This window comes from Equus przewalskii, chromosome 16 (genome assembly GCF_037783145.1).
Source record: "Equus przewalskii isolate Varuska chromosome 16, EquPr2, whole genome shotgun sequence".
Lineage (NCBI taxonomy): Eukaryota > Metazoa > Chordata > Mammalia > Perissodactyla > Equidae > Equus > Equus przewalskii.
The window spans coordinates 52,383,405-52,404,337 of record NC_091846.1 but is presented as its reverse complement, the minus strand read 5'-3'; the positions used below and the strand labels follow the sequence as shown (position 1 = coordinate 52,404,337).

The 20,933-nt window shown below is 40.1% G+C and overlaps 1 protein-coding gene across 1 annotated transcript in view; it reads right to left on the bottom strand.

Moving 5' to 3' along the window:
• LOC139076365 (uncharacterized) overlaps nt 1-20,698 on the bottom strand; it is a 165,163-nt gene extending 144,465 nt beyond the window's left edge. The window contains exons 1-4 of the mRNA XM_070578535.1: nt 20,588-20,698; nt 18,404-18,468; nt 15,258-15,321; nt 12,181-12,360 (exon numbers count right to left, since the gene is read on the bottom strand). Coding sequence (XP_070434636.1) covers nt 12,181-12,360; nt 15,258-15,321; nt 18,404-18,468; nt 20,588-20,698 — 420 coding nt within the window. The remainder of the gene's footprint in view (nt 1-12,180; nt 12,361-15,257; nt 15,322-18,403; nt 18,469-20,587) is intronic.
• Between the last annotated feature and the right edge of the window lie 235 nt (nt 20,699-20,933).

The following is a 20,933-nucleotide window of genomic DNA, read 5'->3' as shown; positions in this document are numbered from 1 at the left end:
TTCTAATTTAAGGCTTCCTAATTGTGCCTCTGCCTTTTTGGAATTTTCTTTTAAATTATGGTATGCAGATAACATCTTTGAAAAACTGAAGCCAAAATTTTTTCTTGCTCTTCTAGTACTAACTGTTAGTTTTTATTGAATTCTTTCTCTAGAGCAAGTGCTTCTAAGCATTTTATATTCATATTCTCATTTAATCTCCCAGCTTCTATTAGTATCTTCTATGTTACGGTAAGGAGAATCATGCTCAGGTATTAAATCAGCTCTCAAACTCACACAATGTGTTAGAGCGTGTTTGGAACCCAGGTCTCCTGACTGTAAGATAACACGCTTCATCTTCTTCTGCTCCTTCCTCTCCTTCTCCTCTTTCTTCTTTCCCAATTCAAGATAAATTTCTGAGTTCGAAGTCAGAGCCAAACTGACATAGTTTCAACAAGAAGTATGATTGTAGCTCCAGGATCCCCTAGGAGGTGACTAATCTGAATGGCAATCTATTAATTCATTAAAAGATAAATGTTTAGTAGGGATTTGCCAAGATGGAGATGCGGACTTAGGCACTGGGAACCAGGGAATACATCCCAGCTCTGTCCTAGGAAATTCACAGATTGGAGACGAGATGATAGCTAAGCAAATGGCTGCCATGAAGAATTGCAGGTGCAATCACAGAGGTAAGCACAAGGTTCGGAGATGCGAGAAACTCTGCCTTTGTACTGGCTACAGAAAGCCAGGACTTTCTGTTACACTACGACTAAAGCTGAACTACGTAACAAAGCTGACCTAATCTATAATATACAATGCTTTCCTGGGTAAAATCATTTCTGAGCAAAATTCATATTGTGCTATCCATCACACTCTCTTTCTCTCCTTCAGCAACTACGTGGAATATTCAGAAAACATATAAAATGTCAGAGTCAACTCACTATGCAGATATTGAGATTATAGATACCCCTCCCCTCAGAAAAATCCCCATGACCACTGTGCCTGTGGCCATGCTGCCTGCCTTTATGGCCTTGATCTCACAGCTCCTTAAAGGCTCTGCGTCTGAATTTGAGGTGCCCTTAGTAGTTAGGATTATTTGAAAGAGACCTTCCTTGTTAGAACAGGGCCCCAACTCCAAGGCCTGATAGGCAGGAAATTGATCTCTTGTGTCTGTCACAGAAGTATGAAGCTCTGCACATTGCAGTGTCGTGTTACGGGTGCAGGTGCATTGCTGAGATGACGTGCTGATGGCCAGGGGTGAGGAAGCTCTGTTCCCCTTCACAGCTGAAGACAGAAATGTCGCAAGGACAAGGAGGACAACTGGCATACCTCACATTCTTCAGTGTTGAAAACAATCAAAGGTGGGGGAATGGGAGAAAAATCAAATTTCTATGAAGAGATGTCAGCAGTAAATTTAATGCAGGTGCAATATTCTCCAAACAAAGGACATTTTGTTTCTACCGTCTGTGGCTCCATGAAAACCTGGCCCTGCCTCCTCCCTGCTGTGTGTTTTTCTTTTTATCAGTGTAAGGTAGATTAAAATGTTGATACCCTCCCTTGGCAAAAGTATTTTTAATGTTCTTAGTACAACTGTTGAAGAAGTGTTAACTTCCCCCAAGGCTTGTCTTCTGGGTGTAACAGAGCTTTCTCTACCCTGAGGTTCAGCTAGTTTGTTAAGCTTTGTATTTTCCTGATTGCTTCCGTGTGTTACTCCGACATGGTGTTTACCTTTTGTTTACTCTTACATCTATAATAAAGAAAATAAAAATTTAAGAAAAGAAAAAGAATTTAAAAAATTAAAAATCAAACATCTAATTTAGCTAGAATAGCAAATTTATGAAGATATTTTATGAGACGTACATAAGAGTGCAAGTTGTTCACCCTCCTTTATTTAGACTGTCAGAAGCAAAGTGATTGCAGAACAATCGAGAGGTATGACCTTCTGATTGGTTTTACTTGGTGATACACCATGGAAGTCCTGATGCTATTACTCTGGGTGAACCAGCACACTAGGCAGTAGGAGCGGTCCTGCAGGAGGACAGCTAGCATAACTGAACTGTACCTGGTCATGACTGCAAACTATGCACCATACTCATAAGGTTTCTAAAATTTGAAAAAGTAAGACATTTCAATCCCATTTGGCTGCCCTTTCTCATTCCAACATCCTCTGTCAAGCTCCAAGCACTTCCCCTTCACTCCTCTCCTGGGCAGCAGTAGCATTTTGGGGGTTGGACAACTTGGGGATATGGTATTACGGTTTGCGGTCACTTCTGTGTACAGTGAAGTCATTGCTAGCTGTCCTGCTGTAGGCACACTCCTACTGCCTACTGTGCCAGTTCACCCGGAGTAACGACGTGACGACATTCACAGCCTATCACTTAATGTGTGTCTCCAATTAAACGAGTCACTACACAAGAAAACTTAAAATGTCCTCTAATCCTACAGTGCTTACGTGGCGGAAATTTGACAGTTTCCAAAACTGACACAAACTTAAACATTCAAATGATATTACTGATATCAGGTTATGCAGCTGAAATAAATTTTTCTAAAGAGAGAATAATAAAAAAAATTTTTTTGATCAACACTGTAGGAGGAAAGACTGAATTACTTTCTTGAAGTTTCTATAAAAATTATTACAAGATGATTGTAACAGGGGCCAGCCTGGTGGCACAGTGGTTAAGTTCGCACGTTCTGCTTTGGCAGCCCAGGGTTTGCCAGTTTGGATCCCAGATGCGGACTTGTGCAGTGCTTGTCAGGCCATGTTGTGGCAGGCGTCCCACATATAAAGTAGAGGAAGATGGGCACAGATGTTGGCTCAGGGCCAGTCTTCCTCAGCAAAAAGAGGAGGATTGGCAGCAAATGTTAGCTCAGGGCTAATCTTCCTCACACACACACACAAAAAGATTGTAACAAAACATTTTGTTCAACTGCTACTACATTGCACATTGACCGTGTACAAACCAAGGCTGTTGTGTTAGGGAAAATGGTGGGAACAGTTGGAATGGTGGGATCTGTTCTTTCTTCTTTCCTTTTTGAGCCAAGTCCTACAAGAGATAAATGAGCTCAGACTACAATTAGACAGTCTGCAAGCAGAAATGGATTAACAAAGTAACTTGGCTGACAGAAACGCTTCCTGCAAATGACCTGGAAACCAAGTTGAGTAAGACTCTCATGGAGTCTTGGAAAGTTGAACAAGCTAAATTCTTCTCTGTCTTAAACAGAGGACAGTTTAGAAGGGGCAGTTTTAGATTGGTACCTTGGGCCTTTCCCACATCCCTTCTACAAAAGTCCTCTGCCAAATAGAGGGAGCGATTATTGGAAAAAATTTTACTCTAAACGTTTGTATACCCATCCGAGGTTGTTTGTAATTACCTCAAGGCTTTGACAAGTAGGAGTTGAGAAAAATGGTTAGGTCACAGAAGCCAGTAGAAAAAAGGTTTAATGCTTAAAACTATGTCCACACAGGATCTTTGGCTACAGTTACTCAGAGATTTGGTTGAAGCAAGTAGCCTGAAAGCCTACTGAGGACCTACATTGTCTAAACAAACAAACATCCCAAGAGAGGATAACATCTGCTTGTGACTATTTAACCTCCAAAGCAATCCTTGGACTCTGAACTGCACTAAAAGCAAGTGTGACCATGAAGACGTGCTCTTCCCCACTGCTCAATGTGGCGGTAGGGGATAACAGACCAGAGAGATCTCCCCAGGCACTCAAACTGGGGCGACCAGCTTAGTCAATGGAGAGTTGCAGTTATTTCTATCAGCAGGATCCGATATATGCCACAAACCACTGACTTCACTTTTTTCCACACATGAATTTTTGTTTCAGCCGATACGGTTCATACTCCTCCATTGTATATTCAATGTTTGGCAAGTGGACAGTTAGACGACTGGATAATGAGACACTGTATCTGGCAGAGTTACACAGTCCCAGAAATTCTTTATTTGACCTGGACGACGAATGGTTACGAATTTAGAATATCATCCCCTTTCAGGAGGTACCATTCCTATGTTTGACAGTGTTTCCCAGTGGGAGTCAATACTAGGATTCCAGGTGAGATAATGTTTTATTATTCAGGAATATTCCACATGCTATAGGACAATTAACATCACTAGCTCCTAGACACAAAACACCACTTGCATGCACTCCCTCTCCCCAGTCATCTTGACAAGTAAAGATGTCTCCACACCTTTTACAATACTCCCTAAGAGGGAGAAGACTACAATAAACGTGTATATGGATGTTGGGTAGCCAAAGGGATAGGCTTTGGCAGATTTAACTAGTTACCCACCAAATGTATATTTTTATCTTCTTTTTTACTGTAAAATCCTCACTTTTATTTGGGTGAACCACTGTGTTAAGATAAAATACTCATCCCCCCAGATTCCTCTGTACTTAGCTGAAGCCCAAAAGAGTTATACAGAAATCACCGATGGGGCTTCCAGAAAAATCTTTAAAAGTAAGACAGACTCTACTGGCATAAGGCTTTTCTCTTTTACCCTTTCCCTTGCCCCTCTTGGAATATAGACATGGATGTGTGGAGTCTCTAGAATGGCCCTGTATCTACCAGGTTGAAGGCCATCTATTAAGTTTGGCAGAAAAGAGAAAAGGAAACCCTGGGCCCATATGGTGCCCTTGGCTACTGAATCAACCTGATCTATTCCCCTCCAGACTTCTACCTGAGCAAAACAAGCCACTTAATTATTTGAACCTCTGTTGGAGTTTCTGTTACTTGCAGTCAAACTCGTTCTAACCAATGCAAAGTCAAAACAACTCTTTCTGCCCTAGTCTCAATAAAGATTTCATGGACTAGGGAAGGGTAAAGATGAGTGGAAGAGAAAGCAATAAGGTAAGTTATAACAGTGTACTTTTGAGAAAGGAACTTGAACTCTGTCCCCACAACAGGCTAAATACCAAGAGGACCCCTAGAAACCCCACTAGAAATGTGGGGATCCAAGTGAAGAGAGAAGCTCTTGCTAGATTTTTCTTGTACTCCAATGAATCAGTTTATTTTGCCAATATGTATAACTTATAGGAATGCTTAGGTAAATATTACAGGGGGAAAAGTGGAGGTGATTACTGTCGTGAATTTTTACTCCTATTCAAGGTCAAAACACATTCCGGGATGTGATTAGAGGACATTTCCCACTGTAGCAGGTGTACTTTACGTTTGTTCAAATGAATTGGTTCAGACCTGCCAAATATGGATAATTCATTGTAGGCATGAGTATTACTGAAGCACTCAATCCCAAGGGAAAAAGTAAGAATTAAATCAACTTTCTCCCTTCCAGATTAAGGAAATATACAATTTAAAAAGATAATTTGCCATGGTACCACACGAGAAATTAAAAGTGAGGTCATTGTGTTGTACCACATGCCTGTAGAGTCTCTCTCTGAAAATGTCCCTGTAAGGGTTAAATGAAGCTGGAATGACATATTGAAAACCCCGTTGCAATAGCTGCACTCTGAGCCCCTTCTGCAGAAAGGAAAGAAAATAAGTTTTAATTAAATTGTATTAATTGGTTTAGCTGATCTGGAAATGGAGTAAAGGCTCTGCTCTAATTTTGTTTGTTGGCTCAAGTCCACTTAGCCTTGACATGAGAATAAAGGAATGAAGCAATCAAATGCCCAGAAATGCCCTGGGAGAGACTTTTAAACTGTCCAAGGTTAAAGAGTGATGCTATCTCCGAGATGAACTTAAAATTCTGTTGCCAACTTAGAGAAGTCAGAAGTGCAAGCAAGAAAAGAAGAGTGTGATTAAAAACCCTGTTTCCTTAAAACTCTGCAAAGCTGCAAAGAAAAGGCAGGCATTCTTCCCATAATAGTGAGCACTTGTTAGAAAGAAAAGGAGAAGGTTGTGAAAGCTTCAGGGTATAATGACCTTATTTCAGGCCACTCAGCGTAAGTTTTTGTATATAAGGTAACTGAGATTTGGAAGTGAGTGTAGCATCACAGTTCGATGTTGCTATGTGCAAAATACATTTTATTACACTTAAAACCATATGTGATCCATGCCTGTATTGCAGCATTTTTTATCAGTATTATTTTTAAAAGACATTATTTTAAAGACGTAATGCTAATACAAGTTACATTGGTTTGGGTTCCAAGTTCCGATCAGCTAAAAGTTTGAAGATAATCACAATTACCAGAAATCATTCTTTAAATGGTAAAATTTTGTGATGCATAGAAGATACTCTACAAAGAATAGCTGGAACTTTGCTCTCTAGAAAATATGTAGTTAAAACTCGGTGTGGAAAAAATACGTATGGGACAATAAGCCTGCTAGCGACTGAATGTTTGTGTTCTCCCAAAATTCACATGTTGTAGCCCTAACCCCTAATATGATGGCATTTGGAGATGAGGCCTTTGGGAGGTAATTAGGGTTCCGTGAGATCATGAGGATGGCACTTCATGATGGGATTACCGCCTTTATAAGAAGAGACACCAGAGAGCTTGCTTCCCCCACTCTCCCCGCCCATCTCTCTCTCCACCATGTTGAGGACACAATAAAAATGTGGCCAGGAAGAGCGCTCTCAACAGAAACCAGCCACACTGGCACTCTGATCTCAAACTTCCAGCCTCCAGAACTGTGAGAATATAAATATCTGTTGTTTAAACTCCCCAGCCTATGGTATTTTGCTATGGCAGCCTGAGCTTACTAATACAAAGCCGATGGGGAAAAAATAAATTAACAGACATCTTTTATAAGCAAGTATTTGTAGTAATGAGATTGTATCTCTGACTTTTGGGTTTAATTCATGACTGGGCTCTGAGAGTGTCTGATTATTAATCTGTGACTGCTCGTCCTTCATACACTCCTGCGTGGTGATGTGTTTTTCCCAAAGTGTGACAACTGTTGAAAGAAAACATCTAAATGTCGGTGACTCAGGCAGGCACTAATAGTGTGTATTTCCCATCTGTCTTGTATATTAGAACAAACTGTGTCTCCAGAAGGCAAATCCTGTCTCTAGAAAGAGCTATATTTGTTGTTTCCCTTCTACTAGAAGGTCCATGTGGTTGTGTTCCTAGAATTGCTCAAATGATGGTATGAATGAGGCTGGGTTCTCCTCTAGGAACAGGAATAGTGGAAACAGATATTGAGGTGGACACAGCTCCAGGAAGGGGTCAATGCTCGGCTGAATGGAGAAATTTATATGGGGGGTGGGCAGAGGTGGAAGAAAGAAGGAAGAGAATTAATACACAAGGGACAAAAGCCCCCTCGCCCTTTCCTTGTCTAGGTCCACTCAGCCACTTATCTGAGTTTCCTCCCTCATCCTTGAGCCCCTGCCTGACCCAAATACATAAGTATATACACATACAGTTTAAAAACTCAAAATGACTAGCTTTGGAAAATTCTGACATACAAAGCCATACAGACAGCTCACATGGATGCAATTTCTTACCCCTTCCCCAAACTATAGTTGCTTCTTTCCTTCTAGTAAGGCTGATTAAAGGATTCAGTGGTCAAGGATGAAGGTTTCCTTGTTCCACCTACCACAGTGCACAGTTCCTGAAGCCTATCCTCAGGTGAGCACTAACAGGTGAGTCCCCACAGGTGGAGGCTGGAAAGTCACCACTCCCCTCTGACAGGCTTCTCTTCACAGCTCCTCAGATAATATCACATGGTCAGCATTAGAGCCCTTTAATTCCATCACCTCTTAGGGGATGGAGAAAAGACACCATTGGTGTCACAGTATTTCGTTTTCTTCCTTTCTTAGGGGGCAGACTCTTACAGGAAAGTGAAGATCTCTCACAAATATACTTAAGGGGACTACCCCTGTAGACAGGTTTCTAATTCCAGCATGAGAGCTCTACCTTCCAGATCACTCAGTCTTCTGGAAGAGCAGAAGGATAAAAACCCAAATGCGGAAGTATCTGCAATGATCCCTTACTCCTGCGAGCTTATGCAAGTATTCTGTGCTGTGCAGTGATGACACCCGCAATCTTTTCCTTTTCCTCTTGTCCAGGGCAAGGGGTCATTTTCTAAGGGTAATTGTACAAGAGACTTTCACAAAGTCTGTTAGCATTTCAAATTTTTTTAATTTGAAAGTCCTTTTTAAAACTTTGTTGCCATGTTATAGAAATAATACCTTCATGTGCTAGTTAATTAATGCTGTGTAACAAATTACTCCAAAACTTAGCAGCTTAAAACAACACACATTTAGGAGCCAGCCCTGTGGACAAGTAGTTAAGTTCACATCCTCCACTTCAACAGCCCGGGGTTTCACTGGTTTGGATCCTAGGCGTGGACATGGCACCACTGGTCAGGCCGTGCTGACTCAACATCCCACATAGAACCACCTGAGGCGCTCACAACTAGAACATACAGCTGGGTCCTCTGTTACATGTCCTCTACAAAGGATCCAACAAAGTATCAGCTCAGGGTCTGCAGTCTCATCTGAAGACTTGACTGAGGAGGGATCCATTTCGAAGCTCGATCAATAGTTGTGGTAGCATTTGTTTTTTCACAGGTTATTGGCCTCAGGCCCCCTGTTCCTCACTGGCTGTTGACTGGAGGCTGCCCACAGTTCCTGGCCAGGTGGGTTTCTCCCACATGATAGCTTGTTCATCAAAGCATGAAAATCAAGAAGGTGATAGAGAAAGTTTGCTAGCAAGACAGAAGTCACAGTCTTTTGTAATCTAATTATGAAAGTGACATCCAGTCATCTAGACTGTATTCTATTGGTTAGAAGCAAGTCCAGCCCATATTCAGGAACAGGGGATTATAGAGAGGTGTGTACTCCAAGAGTTGGGGAGCATCGGAGGCCATCTTAGAGGCTGCCTGTCACACTAACCATTAGGGAAAATTTAGAAGATGCAGAAAAATTAAAAGAAGGCTGTCAGTGTGACAGATAGTCAACCACCCACATTTATATTACTTCTTTTCTATCCAGTCTCGGCTTCTATACATAAGTTAAAAACAGACAAACAAAAAATCCTTAGTTATTATCACACTCTATAGAGTAAATCCTGTTTTTTAAAAAATTTACCACTAAGTTAAATTTATTTATTTAATTTAGATAATTTAATTTAGTATAAAGATGTTTCCATATTATTACAGCACTCTGTCTTTAAAGACATAATTATAATGTTTGCGTTAAGGTCCATCAGATGCTTTATTATTTTTTATTTAAACATTCTTTTGTTGCTGGTATTTTCTCATTATTTTCCTCTTAGAAACAGTAACACTGGGCATCCTTGTGTACTTACTTTTTCCCCTGTAGTTTGGCATTTGCTGCTTATGGATTCTCAGAAGTAGTACTTAAAAGTTAGGATTATAGCTAAAAATATTTGATAAATATTCTGAACAGTTTCCAACATCCCTAATACTAAAATAGTGTGGTGGCAGGTGGTAGATGACCCCTCAGACAGATCATCAACATAAGGAAGACCCCAAAGGAGGTAACAGGTGATGTCTCAGGAAAAAGTCAGTGAAAACCTGATAATGGAGAAAACGGAGGCAGGTGAGAGACTGAGACTTGGGCAGGATGACAGGTGCCTTTAGGAAGTCCAGGTAGATGGGGGAAACTACCATTGATCTAACGAAGAGGTAGTGGATAGAACCAATACAGAAGAGAACGGACAAGAGAAATGAAGAGAAAGGAAGATAATGGAAAGGATGAGTAGGTTATCAAGTAAATACTCAGGGATAGGTCAATATGTATGATATTCAGCTGTTGGTGACAAAGGTGGGCATTTGGTCATGTGGACAGGTCAGAAGCCTAGCTAGGTCAGAACAAGGTTAAGCAACGTTAATTTGATGTTGATTAATCTAAAGTACTAAAATAGTGCTCTTTTAAGTTCCCAACATCTAGAATTCGGCTGAGCCTATTGATGAGATTTAATTGGAGAGTCGAGGAATGAGGGATTAGGAAGCAATGCTGGTACTTTAGTAAGGGTCATTTTGTATAATGGGAACACAGAAGCTGTAGAGTGGAAAAAAGAGTGCTAAAATGAGTATGCACAACCTCATGAATTAGTATGTAGGGAATTATGTAATTTTTGAGAAATCTAATTTCAAACATATTCTTGTATGGATTTCTAAAAGTTTTTCATTATCCTAATTTGGGGAATGAGAAAGAAAGAGAAAATGTCCCCTTGTATAGGAGGATTTTACATAAAATATTATTATGAAATTTTTCCCTGCGCAGAAGAAAGGGAAACATCCTACTGAGTGTTCAGGGTTCAGATGGCAGGTATGTTTTGGCTTAAAATATAACAAGAATCAAAAATAACTTTATATATTGGTCAGCAAGATCTAGCTAGAAGAACAATTCAATTTATTGATTTTATTTCTCCTAAAAGAGGTAAAACAGTTGTGGCAATATTTAGAATCTCACTTCTCTCTAAGTAGATCTTTGGTGGAGAAAATAAAGCACTAAGAGAGAAGCCCCACATCTCATGTGACAAGGTTAGGGGAGAGGGAGCAGCCATGAGCCAGCCCCACGTGGGAGGAGCAGGAGAACATGATAAAAGGTCTGAACCCAGCCCAAAGACTAAGGCTAAGAGTTTGGGATTCCAGCTGCAGTGTTTGGATGCTGCTGTATGGAGACTCAACGCTATTCTTTCATCTCTCCTCAGGACAGGAAATAGGGGAGACCACATAACCGAGCTCTGGTCCAAGAGAGGCCAATAATATTACATTCAGAATTCTCCCATCCACCCCACAGAGAAGAAGGTCAATTTCTGAGAGTATCTTCCCTTGGACTTTGGATGAGAGAATGACGGGTTGATATTTATTTGGTTCTATTTCTTTTTGTTTTCACTGTAGCAGCCTGTCATAAAGATTGTTCAGTTTGGCAGAATTCTGTTTGTAGGAGCCTGTTGTAAAGACTGTTTAATATGGTAGAAGCCTGTGTGTGGGTGGACCAGGAAGAATTAAATGGAACACCTGTAAAATACTCTTCCTGGTTCAGAGGTCAAGTATTCAACAATCTATATGAGGAACTTGGACTTTATGACGAAGAAACAGCTATGCAAACGAATCTGCTTCTGTAATCTAGCTGGATGTGGAGAGCAAAAATTAAAGCATTGGCTGATTATCACTGAAAAAGTTTAATATGATCACCTAATAAAAGCTATAATTATAGAGCATTTATTACAGAATATGGACAGCACTAAATAGTAAAAACAAAATATGCGCTGTGCACAAAATGCTGTCCAGAGACAAACTCATGTTTTCAAATATTTTTATTTCTAAACACGAGTGAATAAAAAATAAAATAAACATTAAACTCACAAATGTAGGAAAAGAACAATCAAGTAAGGTAAGTCACACTGTAGAAAAGCAAATTTAAGATAAAGGGAAACTTTTTTTCCTTTTAAGGTGAATTCTTTCTCTCTGAAGCTCCTAAACACTGCTCTGGGGCCCACCCCATGGCCAAGTGGTTAAGTTCACGTGCTCTGCATAGGGGCCCAGGGTTTCGCTGGTTTGGGTCCTGGTCGCAGACGTGGCACCCACTCATCAGGACACGTTGAGGCGGCATACTACATGCCACAACTAGAAGGACCCACAACTAGAATATACAACTATGTACTGGGGGGATTTGGGGAGAAAAAGCAGGGGGAAAAAAAAACCAAAATGCTGCTCTAAGAACCACTAGCATAGATGATATTAAAGTGAAAATTTCCCAGATACCACCGAACTTATATATGGTGTCACCCAGAATCATTTACTGTCTTATTTCTGGTATGTGGTCTTCTTTAGGAGAGGTTCTGTGTCATGTCTAATTCAGTGCCAGGATGCTCAATAAAATTCTATTAAATGAAACTTTAAATAAATAAGTTCTAATGGCATATATTTTTAAACCATTTATATTCCTGATCCCAGTTTGAAAAATAAATATTTTTCAAATTTAATCCTTATTAAGATCTCTTCATATTCTTAACTCTTCATTACAGAGAATTCTCACAATCTAACTGATAAAAGCATATTTATCACGACTTAAGAACAATTACATTGGACCTTTCCTTCCATCTAACTTTGACTAATTCTCACGTGTTTCAGAAATATGAATAACATCTTCATGCAATTCATATAAGGCACAGAAAATAGGTACCATTATTTCTGTTTTAATGACAGATTTTGAGGTTAAGGTGACTCATGAACAGCTGAGCAGCCAGTCAGTAGGAGAAACCAAAATAGAACGGAAACGCCTCCATTCCCACCCCCACGCTCAAACCTCGAGCGCACCCTCCTACCCGGGATTGAAGCGTGATGCGCCTGGGAGTGAACCGTGACCGCTTCCTGCAAGTTAACGAGCTGCGGAAGGAAGAGTCAGCCGTCCCTGGTGGTGAGCAGGGAGCACGACTCCCTCTCAATCTGGCTGGTAAAAATGGAAGGCAAGAAGAACTTAGAAAAGCAGCCCCTTGAATGCTCAGCTTGTTTATGTGGAGGCTGATGATTCATTTACCTTTGAGAAATAACTTTCAGAAATCACCATTCAAGTCACCTAAACTGAATAATTTTTACATCCCAGAGAATGTAACCTTAAAGGTCAAACTACCTTGTGTGTTAGATGGGCACAGCCCAGCCTGTTTTACTCTCTGTGAGGGGAAAACTGCTTTATTAAACGGGTATCTCTGCTTCTTTTATGTACACAGAGAAATAATAGGAAGGCACACTTCCATAGCAAATACTTAGACTGCTTTTTAAAAATAATCAACAATAAAATATAGCAGGTGTAGTCTCTGACTTGCAAACAAATTATTCTTGGAATTCTTAAGGAGCTTAAAAATATTCTTAGAATACTTAACGAGCTTAAAGGTAATTTTTTAAATGTGTCTAAAAATATCAACAATCATCCTGTATCCACAAACAAAATGGCCCTGAGTGGATGAATTAAAAATTACATCTGTAATGTGTTTGATAAAGTTAAGATGCACCTTTCCCTCTGCTGTCCAATTCAAATAATAACGTCGTCCAATGCAAATACTAGTTTCCAGTAACCGAAGTCATTTCTTTTCCTACACCTCTGTAACTGGAGGCATGCAAGTCTATCTTACTTACTGAGGCTGCTTTCATATTCCAGTGGGCTGGGTTCTGAGAGAAATTTTAAAACTGTTTTCCTCTCCACTAAGTCCTTTGCCACCCTCCTATTGCTTAAAGCAAACCACACCTCACAAATATGAGAAAGGAATAATCATGAAAACCTTTGCCTGATTCACCAAAAAATTTCTGTTACTATTACTGACCACTCCATACTCATACTGTTCTTAAGTTGCCTCCCACATCCTTATAGCATTGATCCTATTTGTTTGATTTTCTCTGCTGCACTCTCAGTGTCTGTGGTTCTCTTTATTATCATTAATTTCATGACTCCCTGAATTTAAACTTCAAGAGTTTATGTTCTCCAGTGTCCAACCATCCTACCTCCTCTTGAAAAACGGACATGAATACAAAGAAATCAAGCCATTGGATATAAGAAGAGAAGCCTATGAATGAGAGAAACATTTAAAGAATGTAAAGCAGACGCGTTAAACTCACATTTAGCCATAAAGAGCAGCTTGAGTCTGATAGAACAACTTCAGCCAAAACAGAAGGTTCTTGTGGTGAGACAGCTGATACTGTCAGGCTGCAAAACCCTCTCCACTCCTTCCTGTGGGCACCTGAATTCCACAGGCTTGCAGATGGCAAGAGTCACTGAATAACGATTCCTTAGAATTTTCTGTGTGCTGGTCGGAGGCCTTGCACATGGCATGTAGCTCAGGACATGATGATTCCAGTTCCTTGAACAAACTCAGATAAAATAGGGGGGAAAATGTTTCCCTGCTTATCCTGGACACCGTCCCATGAAAGCGAGGCAGTACAGTCAAGTAAAGTTTTCTAGGGAGTGCTAGTAAAATGTGACACTATTCCAGCATAATCTAGCAGGTAGGAGGTTCAATGGCCTCCAGTGGCTTCAACACACTGGATATTTGAAGAGCACAAGAGGAGTTGCTCTAAAGACACACATTTCCTTATCCTTTGGACTAATCCAATGGAAAAAATTATACTTGACCCGTGAATCTGTTTTAAAGTCCCTGTATCTACACAAAGGTTGACGATAATTTACTTCTCTCTGGAAGCTATGAGTACAATGTGGATCCTGAGAAATTTTAATAATGATGCTTTAATTAAGATTAAGGTGAGACCTGATGAAGTCAACTGTGTCTGGAGGAACTCCACTGCAAGAAACAGATTCTTGGGGCAATTCTTTTGCTTCGTATTTTGTCCCGCAGAGCTTTGCCTAACTAAAATTCTGCTAGGTTAAAACAATACCAGCTATGTACTCCCACTTTTGCCCTACTAAAAGAGGAATTTGATATAACGGTTGAAGTGGCAATGTTAGATGGAAGTTGACCTTCAAAATGAAATGCTCACTGGGAAGATAAGGCTGTCACTGATTAACCTCTAGAAATCCTTTCTCCACTGTCCATGACCCCTCCTGAGAGGATCCTAGATGAGATTCAACGTGTCAGGGAATATCCTAAATTATATGTCAAATAATATTGTAACATTCACAAAGGGGCACATGACCCAAACCTATTAAAACTTAGCATCTAGAATCATCTTATTCCATTTTTACCCTTTGTTGTTTGGTTTTTTCCCTTACCAATTTCTTTTCCAAGATGGGCTATTACGTTTTCCTCTGTCATTGCTTCTCCCATTCAGTTCAGCCTACTCCCACAAATGCTCATTTTCCATTCATTTATTCATTCAACAACTATTCGCTAAGGTGCACGTCCTGTTCTGAGTGCTAAGGTACGAATAATGAAAACAAAACAAGATTCATTGCTTCAAGAAGCTGACAATCTCATAAGGGGGATGGTCAAAAACGAGAAAACAATAAGATAATTTCAGATAGTGATAAATGAATCAAATAAATATGCTAATAAGTTTGAAAGTAACCAGAGGCTACTTTCAGGATAGGTCTTTCTGAGAAGAAATCGTTTAAATTAACACAAGAAATATGAGCTATATCTACTTTTGAGGAGGCTAAGAAAAAATCAGCCCAGGAAGAGTAAACAACACCAAAAGCCTTAAGGAGAAAAGGAGTTGAATGTATTTGAAGGCTAGAACAAAGACCTGGAACGTAATAGATGATGAGAGAGGGTTCTAGATGAGACTTGAGACAAATGGGGAGGGGAGATCCTCTAAAATATTGTGAGCTATGAGAAAAAGTTTGGATTTTTCTTTTCAGAATCCAATGGGAGCTCTTTAAGCGTTTTAGTCAGGGGAATGAGATGATCTACCACGCCATTTTAGATCACCCGTTCTCTGCGTGAAAATGGCTTACAGGCTCTACAGACAGCGCAGAGAAGGCAGTGCCGAAGCGATCGGAGTAATAAAGGGTGATGAGGCTGTGATGAGAGCAATGACAGTGAGGATAAAATGAATGAAATGGACCGCAGTATATTTTTAAAGTACAGAAAACGAATTAAATGGATCCTAGGTACGTTTTTCTAAGAGCTTACTTGTAGTTTAGACACGGGACAGGTGGAAAGGTAGGTGTCAAGGATTTTATTTTGAGCACTTAGAGGGATGGTGATACCATTTTCTGAAATGAAGCCAACAGCTTTGGAAGGATAGAGGCAAGACACAACCATTAATTCTCTTAAATTTGAGATGTTTTCAGAGGTGCTGAGGGGTGAAACGAGGGACAGAGTTCCAGTCTGTTAGTCACCAGCCTACAGGTGGGCTTCAAGTCAATCGGCCTGAGTACTATCAACTGTGAAAACAACAGACGACAGAGAATTTAGAGATCAAATAAATTAAGACAAAGGGCCAATATACCTTCTTGAGACACAAACTGCTATGTATATTGCAATAAATAAGTGGCTACCATGTGCCAGCCATTTTAGTACACACATTCCTGCCCTTGAGAAACTTGCTATCCAATGGTGGAAATAGAAACAAATAGATAATTTCAGAATAGCATGTTGAAAACTTCTTTTGTGGTTAGGGAATGGTCTGCTTCTAATCCTGATGTATTATTCTAATATATATATAACTGAGTTCTGATCATATTCCTATCCTTGGCTTATTCACAGATAAATATTAGAATTTAATCTGGTCCAGGTACTCTTCTAGGTTATAGACATACAATTGTGAAATTATATAGTTACTGGCATCATGATTTAGTAGGGGGAATAGATATTTAACAAACAATCATAGAAATAATTCAAATTACAACTATGGTAAGAAAGATAAAAGATAAGTATAAGGTTTTCCTAAAGGCTGCGTCTGGCCTAGTCTGGCCTAGTCTGACTAGGAAGTGCCATTTTAAGCCTAGACTTGAAGGATTGTTGGTTGAAACTTAGGAAATCATCAGAGTCAGAGAAGAGTAAATAGGGGGAACAGCATATGCAAAGGCACCCAGCTGAAAAAGAATTTGACATGATAGAGGAACAAAAAGAAGACAGCATGACCAGGAAGCAGTGAAGGAAGCAGGAAGCAGGAAGCAGGAAGCAGGAAGCAACTCTTCATCTCTGTCCCAAGATCCAAAAGAATATTGTGAGACTATGAAGGAAACAGAATTCCAGGGATCAGAATCTGAGGAAATCAGAACTGTTTGGGATTCCAGTGAATGGTTCAGGATGTTGCCCATGATTGGGAACCCACATCTGGGGTGATTCCTGGTGAGCATTGGCTTTCAGAGGTGGGGATAGGGCCTGCCGGCTTTAGAGAGCAAGGCTGGGTGGAACACCTTGAAATGCCATAACACTTTGTATCAGTTCCATGGCATTTATCACTTCTTTTTAGAATAATTCCCATCTCTAGGTTGAAAACTCAACTTTGAAACTTCTGCATGCCTAACATAATGCTTCACTCCCATTAGGCAATCAAATGATGAACTGTTTAATTCAAATGTGTAGTTTTATGGTCATTTCATCTGAGGCAACAGGCCTATATAAGGGTGACACAGTGGGCAACTCCCAGGTGAGGTCTCATTTGGAGTAGGCAAATTCATAGAGACAAAAAGTCGACTAGCAATGGCCTAGAGGGGGAAGAGGTTGGGAGGAAATGAGAAGTGACTGCTAATGGATAAGGGTTTCTTTTTGGGATGATGAAAGTTTTCGAAAATTAATTGTGGTGATGGTTCCACAGCTCTGAATAGCATTAAGTTGAACGCTTTAAATGGATAAATGGTATGGTATGTGAACTATATCTCAATAAAACTGTTATAAAAAAGACCAAGGACTTGCCAGGGCCATCGCTGTGATGTGTTGTTATTTTATCTTTGAAGATCTTAAAAAGCTTTTAGAGTCATGTAAGAATCAGGATCAAACCAGCCCTGGTAGTCTGGTGGTCAAGATTCGGCGATCTCACCACCACAGCCCAGGTTTCTTTCCCAGTCAGGGAACCACACTGCCAGTCTGTCAGTTGTTATACTGTGGTGGCTGTGTGTTGCTGTGATGCTGAAAGCTATGCCACCAGTAATTTCAAATACCAGCAAGGTCACCCATGGTGGATAGGTTTCAGCACAGCTTCCAGACTAAGACAGATTAGGAACAAGAACTTGATCACCCGCTTCCAAAAAGATTGGCCACAAAAACCCTATGAGTAACATTGGAGCATTGTCTGATACAGTGTTGGAAGGTGAGAGGCTGGCTTGAAAAGACCAGGTAGCGTTCCGCTCTGCTGTACACAGATCGCTAGGAGTCAGAATCCACTGGATGGCACTAACAGAAAGAATCAATATGGCCCAGAATCGTGAACCCTAGCAGCTTCTCCTTTGAGCTGGTCTCTCTTGAACCCTGTAATACTCCCAGGCAGGATATGTTATCAACAAATTAAGGGGAAAAAATGGCCTCAGGTCCCATTACCTTCAAATCCTGGTAGGATATGCTCCTGGGACGTTTAGAGCAGGGGTCTAACCTGATGTCCTCGGGTGTGGGAAGGAGGGAGTGAGGAGTCATGTTGGGGGATCCATAGACTTCAGATGCCAACCCTCCTAAAGTTGTATGTCAGTTGTGAATATGTGGTTCGTGGAATTATTCTGGCAAGGGCACTTTTATTTATCATAGTCTTAGAGAAGTCTATTTCGCCTCCACCCCCCAAAAAAGAGGAAAGCTTTGATAATTTGAAGTACAAAATGCAGAATTAAAAAATAGGTGCTACTTCCTAGGTTATATCCATTTTGTTTTACTGTTGGGGGAATAGGAGAGTAGGGAGAAAGGAAGGGGAGAGAGAAAGAGAGAGAGCGCTCTAATTCCCAATTTCGGAAGGGAGCAAGCAATATTTCCTAAGGCATCATTTAAATTAGACTCAATAGAGCAGGAAGGACTGATTGAATATGCTTGTTCTCTCTCGTTTTTCTGTGCTCATTTTAGAAGAGGGCGTGGTTTATAGGGATAAGCATCAACTCTGATGAAGCAAATGAAACAAACGAAAAAGCCATACTTCATCTAAACACTGCAAATCAATGTCATCCCTTCTTACCCTCTCATTGAAGATGCCTGCCGCATGAATGATTCACGGTGAACCATCAACTCAGTACAGTCACTCTGCGAGAACACCAAGGGTTTGCTTACACATAATTACTCAGAACTGAGTAGGAGGAAATCCCTGTCTCGGATCATGGGAGATAATGGAATTCCAACTAAGGATTCCTTGGCAAAGTAGAAATACTTTCCCTTGGACCTTTGAAATCCTTAATGAGTTGAATCATGTCAAGTAACAAAATAAACAAGGATGAGAAACATCAATTGGGTTTGGTCCAAAGTCTAGCCTGCTTAAGATTGGGCTTCCCCCATCATTGCTTAAACATTGTACAGTTTTCTATCAGCCAAGCCTGCGGTTTTATTTCATTTTTTTTTTTTTTAAATCAGATTTCAAAAGCCAGGCACTAGCTGATGGTAATTAGTAGGCATCGGTTGAAGTTTATTCTTGCCGTTCTTTCCAGGCATGCATAATTTTTGTGAAGAGAAAAGAAAATCCAATTATCCCCAAATCCAGCCAGTGTGGCTCATCTGCTCTTGTGTTAGAGCTTTAGAAATGGTTCTTAACAATTGAAAGGAAGACATATGGTACTTGAGAACAATATCTTGTAACCTTGTTTTCAATATCAAGAAAAAAAAAGCCTAGTCTTGTCACCATTTACATCCCTCTTTATGAAAATCTGACACAAAAAATATCGATCCTGTAAAACACGTGATGTAAAGGCTTGTTCATATCATAAGGAATTTATTGGTGATTTTATTTGAAGCTCCTCCTTATGTTTTAAAGGATTCCCTTAAAAATGCTCAACTTGAAATTTTCCAGGAACACTTGTATAATGTAAACTAAAAACATCTGATATACTGTTGGAGGACTCAGATTCTTCAAATCAAGGAAGGTAGGAATTTCTACTCAACCTTGGAAAGACTGTGGCTGTGACAAAGGATTCAGGAAATTAAATTATCTCGCTGTTGAAATTATTTCTTGAAATGTTGGTTAATTTTGGAAACTTCATTGATCTCTGAGTTCCTGTAAATGCTTTAGGATTACAAAAGCAAATATTAAATAAAATTTTGGTAATAAAATACCCTTTAGCATTTGGATTAGCATTGTTCAGGTCATATTTTTCTTCTGCACATATTTATCTCTAAGGAATAAACACGGCATTAAAGGAGAACCATACCAAAGATGCTTTTTGTCATTTCTTGCTCAAGAAAATATTCTTTTTTTTTTTTTCTGCTTTACCTTCCCAAACCCCCTGTACATAGTTGTATATCTTAGTTGCAGGTCCTTCTAGTTGTGGGATGTGGGACGGTGCCTCAACATGGCCTGACGAGCGGTGCCATATCTGCGCCCAGGATGTGAACCCTGGGCCGCCGCAGCGGAGCGCATGAACTTAACCACTCAGCCACAGAACCAGCCCCAAGAAAATATTCTTATTGCAAGTGAAAACTGAAAAAAGAAACTGATTGAAAAAAATTCAGGCTAGCGTTTTTATTTATTTTTCTCTCTCTCTTTTTTTTTTTTGAGGAAGATTAGCCCTTAGCTAACATCTGCCACCAATCCTCCTCTTTTTCGCTGAGGAAGACTGGCCCTGCGCTAACATCTGTGCCCATCTTCCTCTATTTTTATATGTGGGACCTACCACAAATAAAGTCTACCACAGCATGGCTTGACAAGTGATGCATAGGTCAGCACCCTGGATCCAAACCAGCGAACCCCAAGCTGCCAAAGTGGAACACACGAACTTGACTGCCACACCACCAGGTCGGCCCCCAGGTGAACATTTTTAAAGAAGCCTTCATTGAACTCTTCTGATAAAACTGTTGTTCAACAAGCCTTTGCCTGTATAATTGATTTTCATTATTGACCTTGTTTCTGAATAGACGTACTGTTGTGTTCTGATGACGTCATGTCACCAGATCAGCAGAAGGAAACTCCCAAGACGGCAAGACCTTCTTTAACTCCAGAGAACTTTCTACTAACTGTGCAGCAAGACATTGATTATGGTCAGAATTCTCCAGTTATAAACTTTTTTTCTTGTCTGGATAATAGTCTGATCATATCATGTTTCTTCTAAAGGACTTAACAGACTCTGACACTTTACAAAATTGTGTCCAAATTCCATGATGTAGTCCTCCAGGCTCCCACCATGGGACCTCACAAACTAAAGTTTGTTCACGTTACTTCCCCCAGCAAGTCAAAACCCATCTTCTTTTCCAGTGCAGTCAGCCTTCTTATGTTCATGCTGATTTCCCCCTCAGAGCCCAGGCTGTCCCATACCTGATGCCCATTCATCTTTTCATATATCCATCCAGTCTATCATCCAATGAAAACATCTTATATCAGGTGCTGCGCTGGGCATCATGGGAGCAGAAAGGTGAATGAGGTACAGTCTCTGTCTTTGAGGAACTCACAGTTTAAGATGGAATATGGATATGTTAACAAATGTGTAAAATAACACAAGATAGCAAAGGCATTTGAGATTTAATTGAGGAAAAGATTTATTTAAAGAAATATCATAACTAGAAGA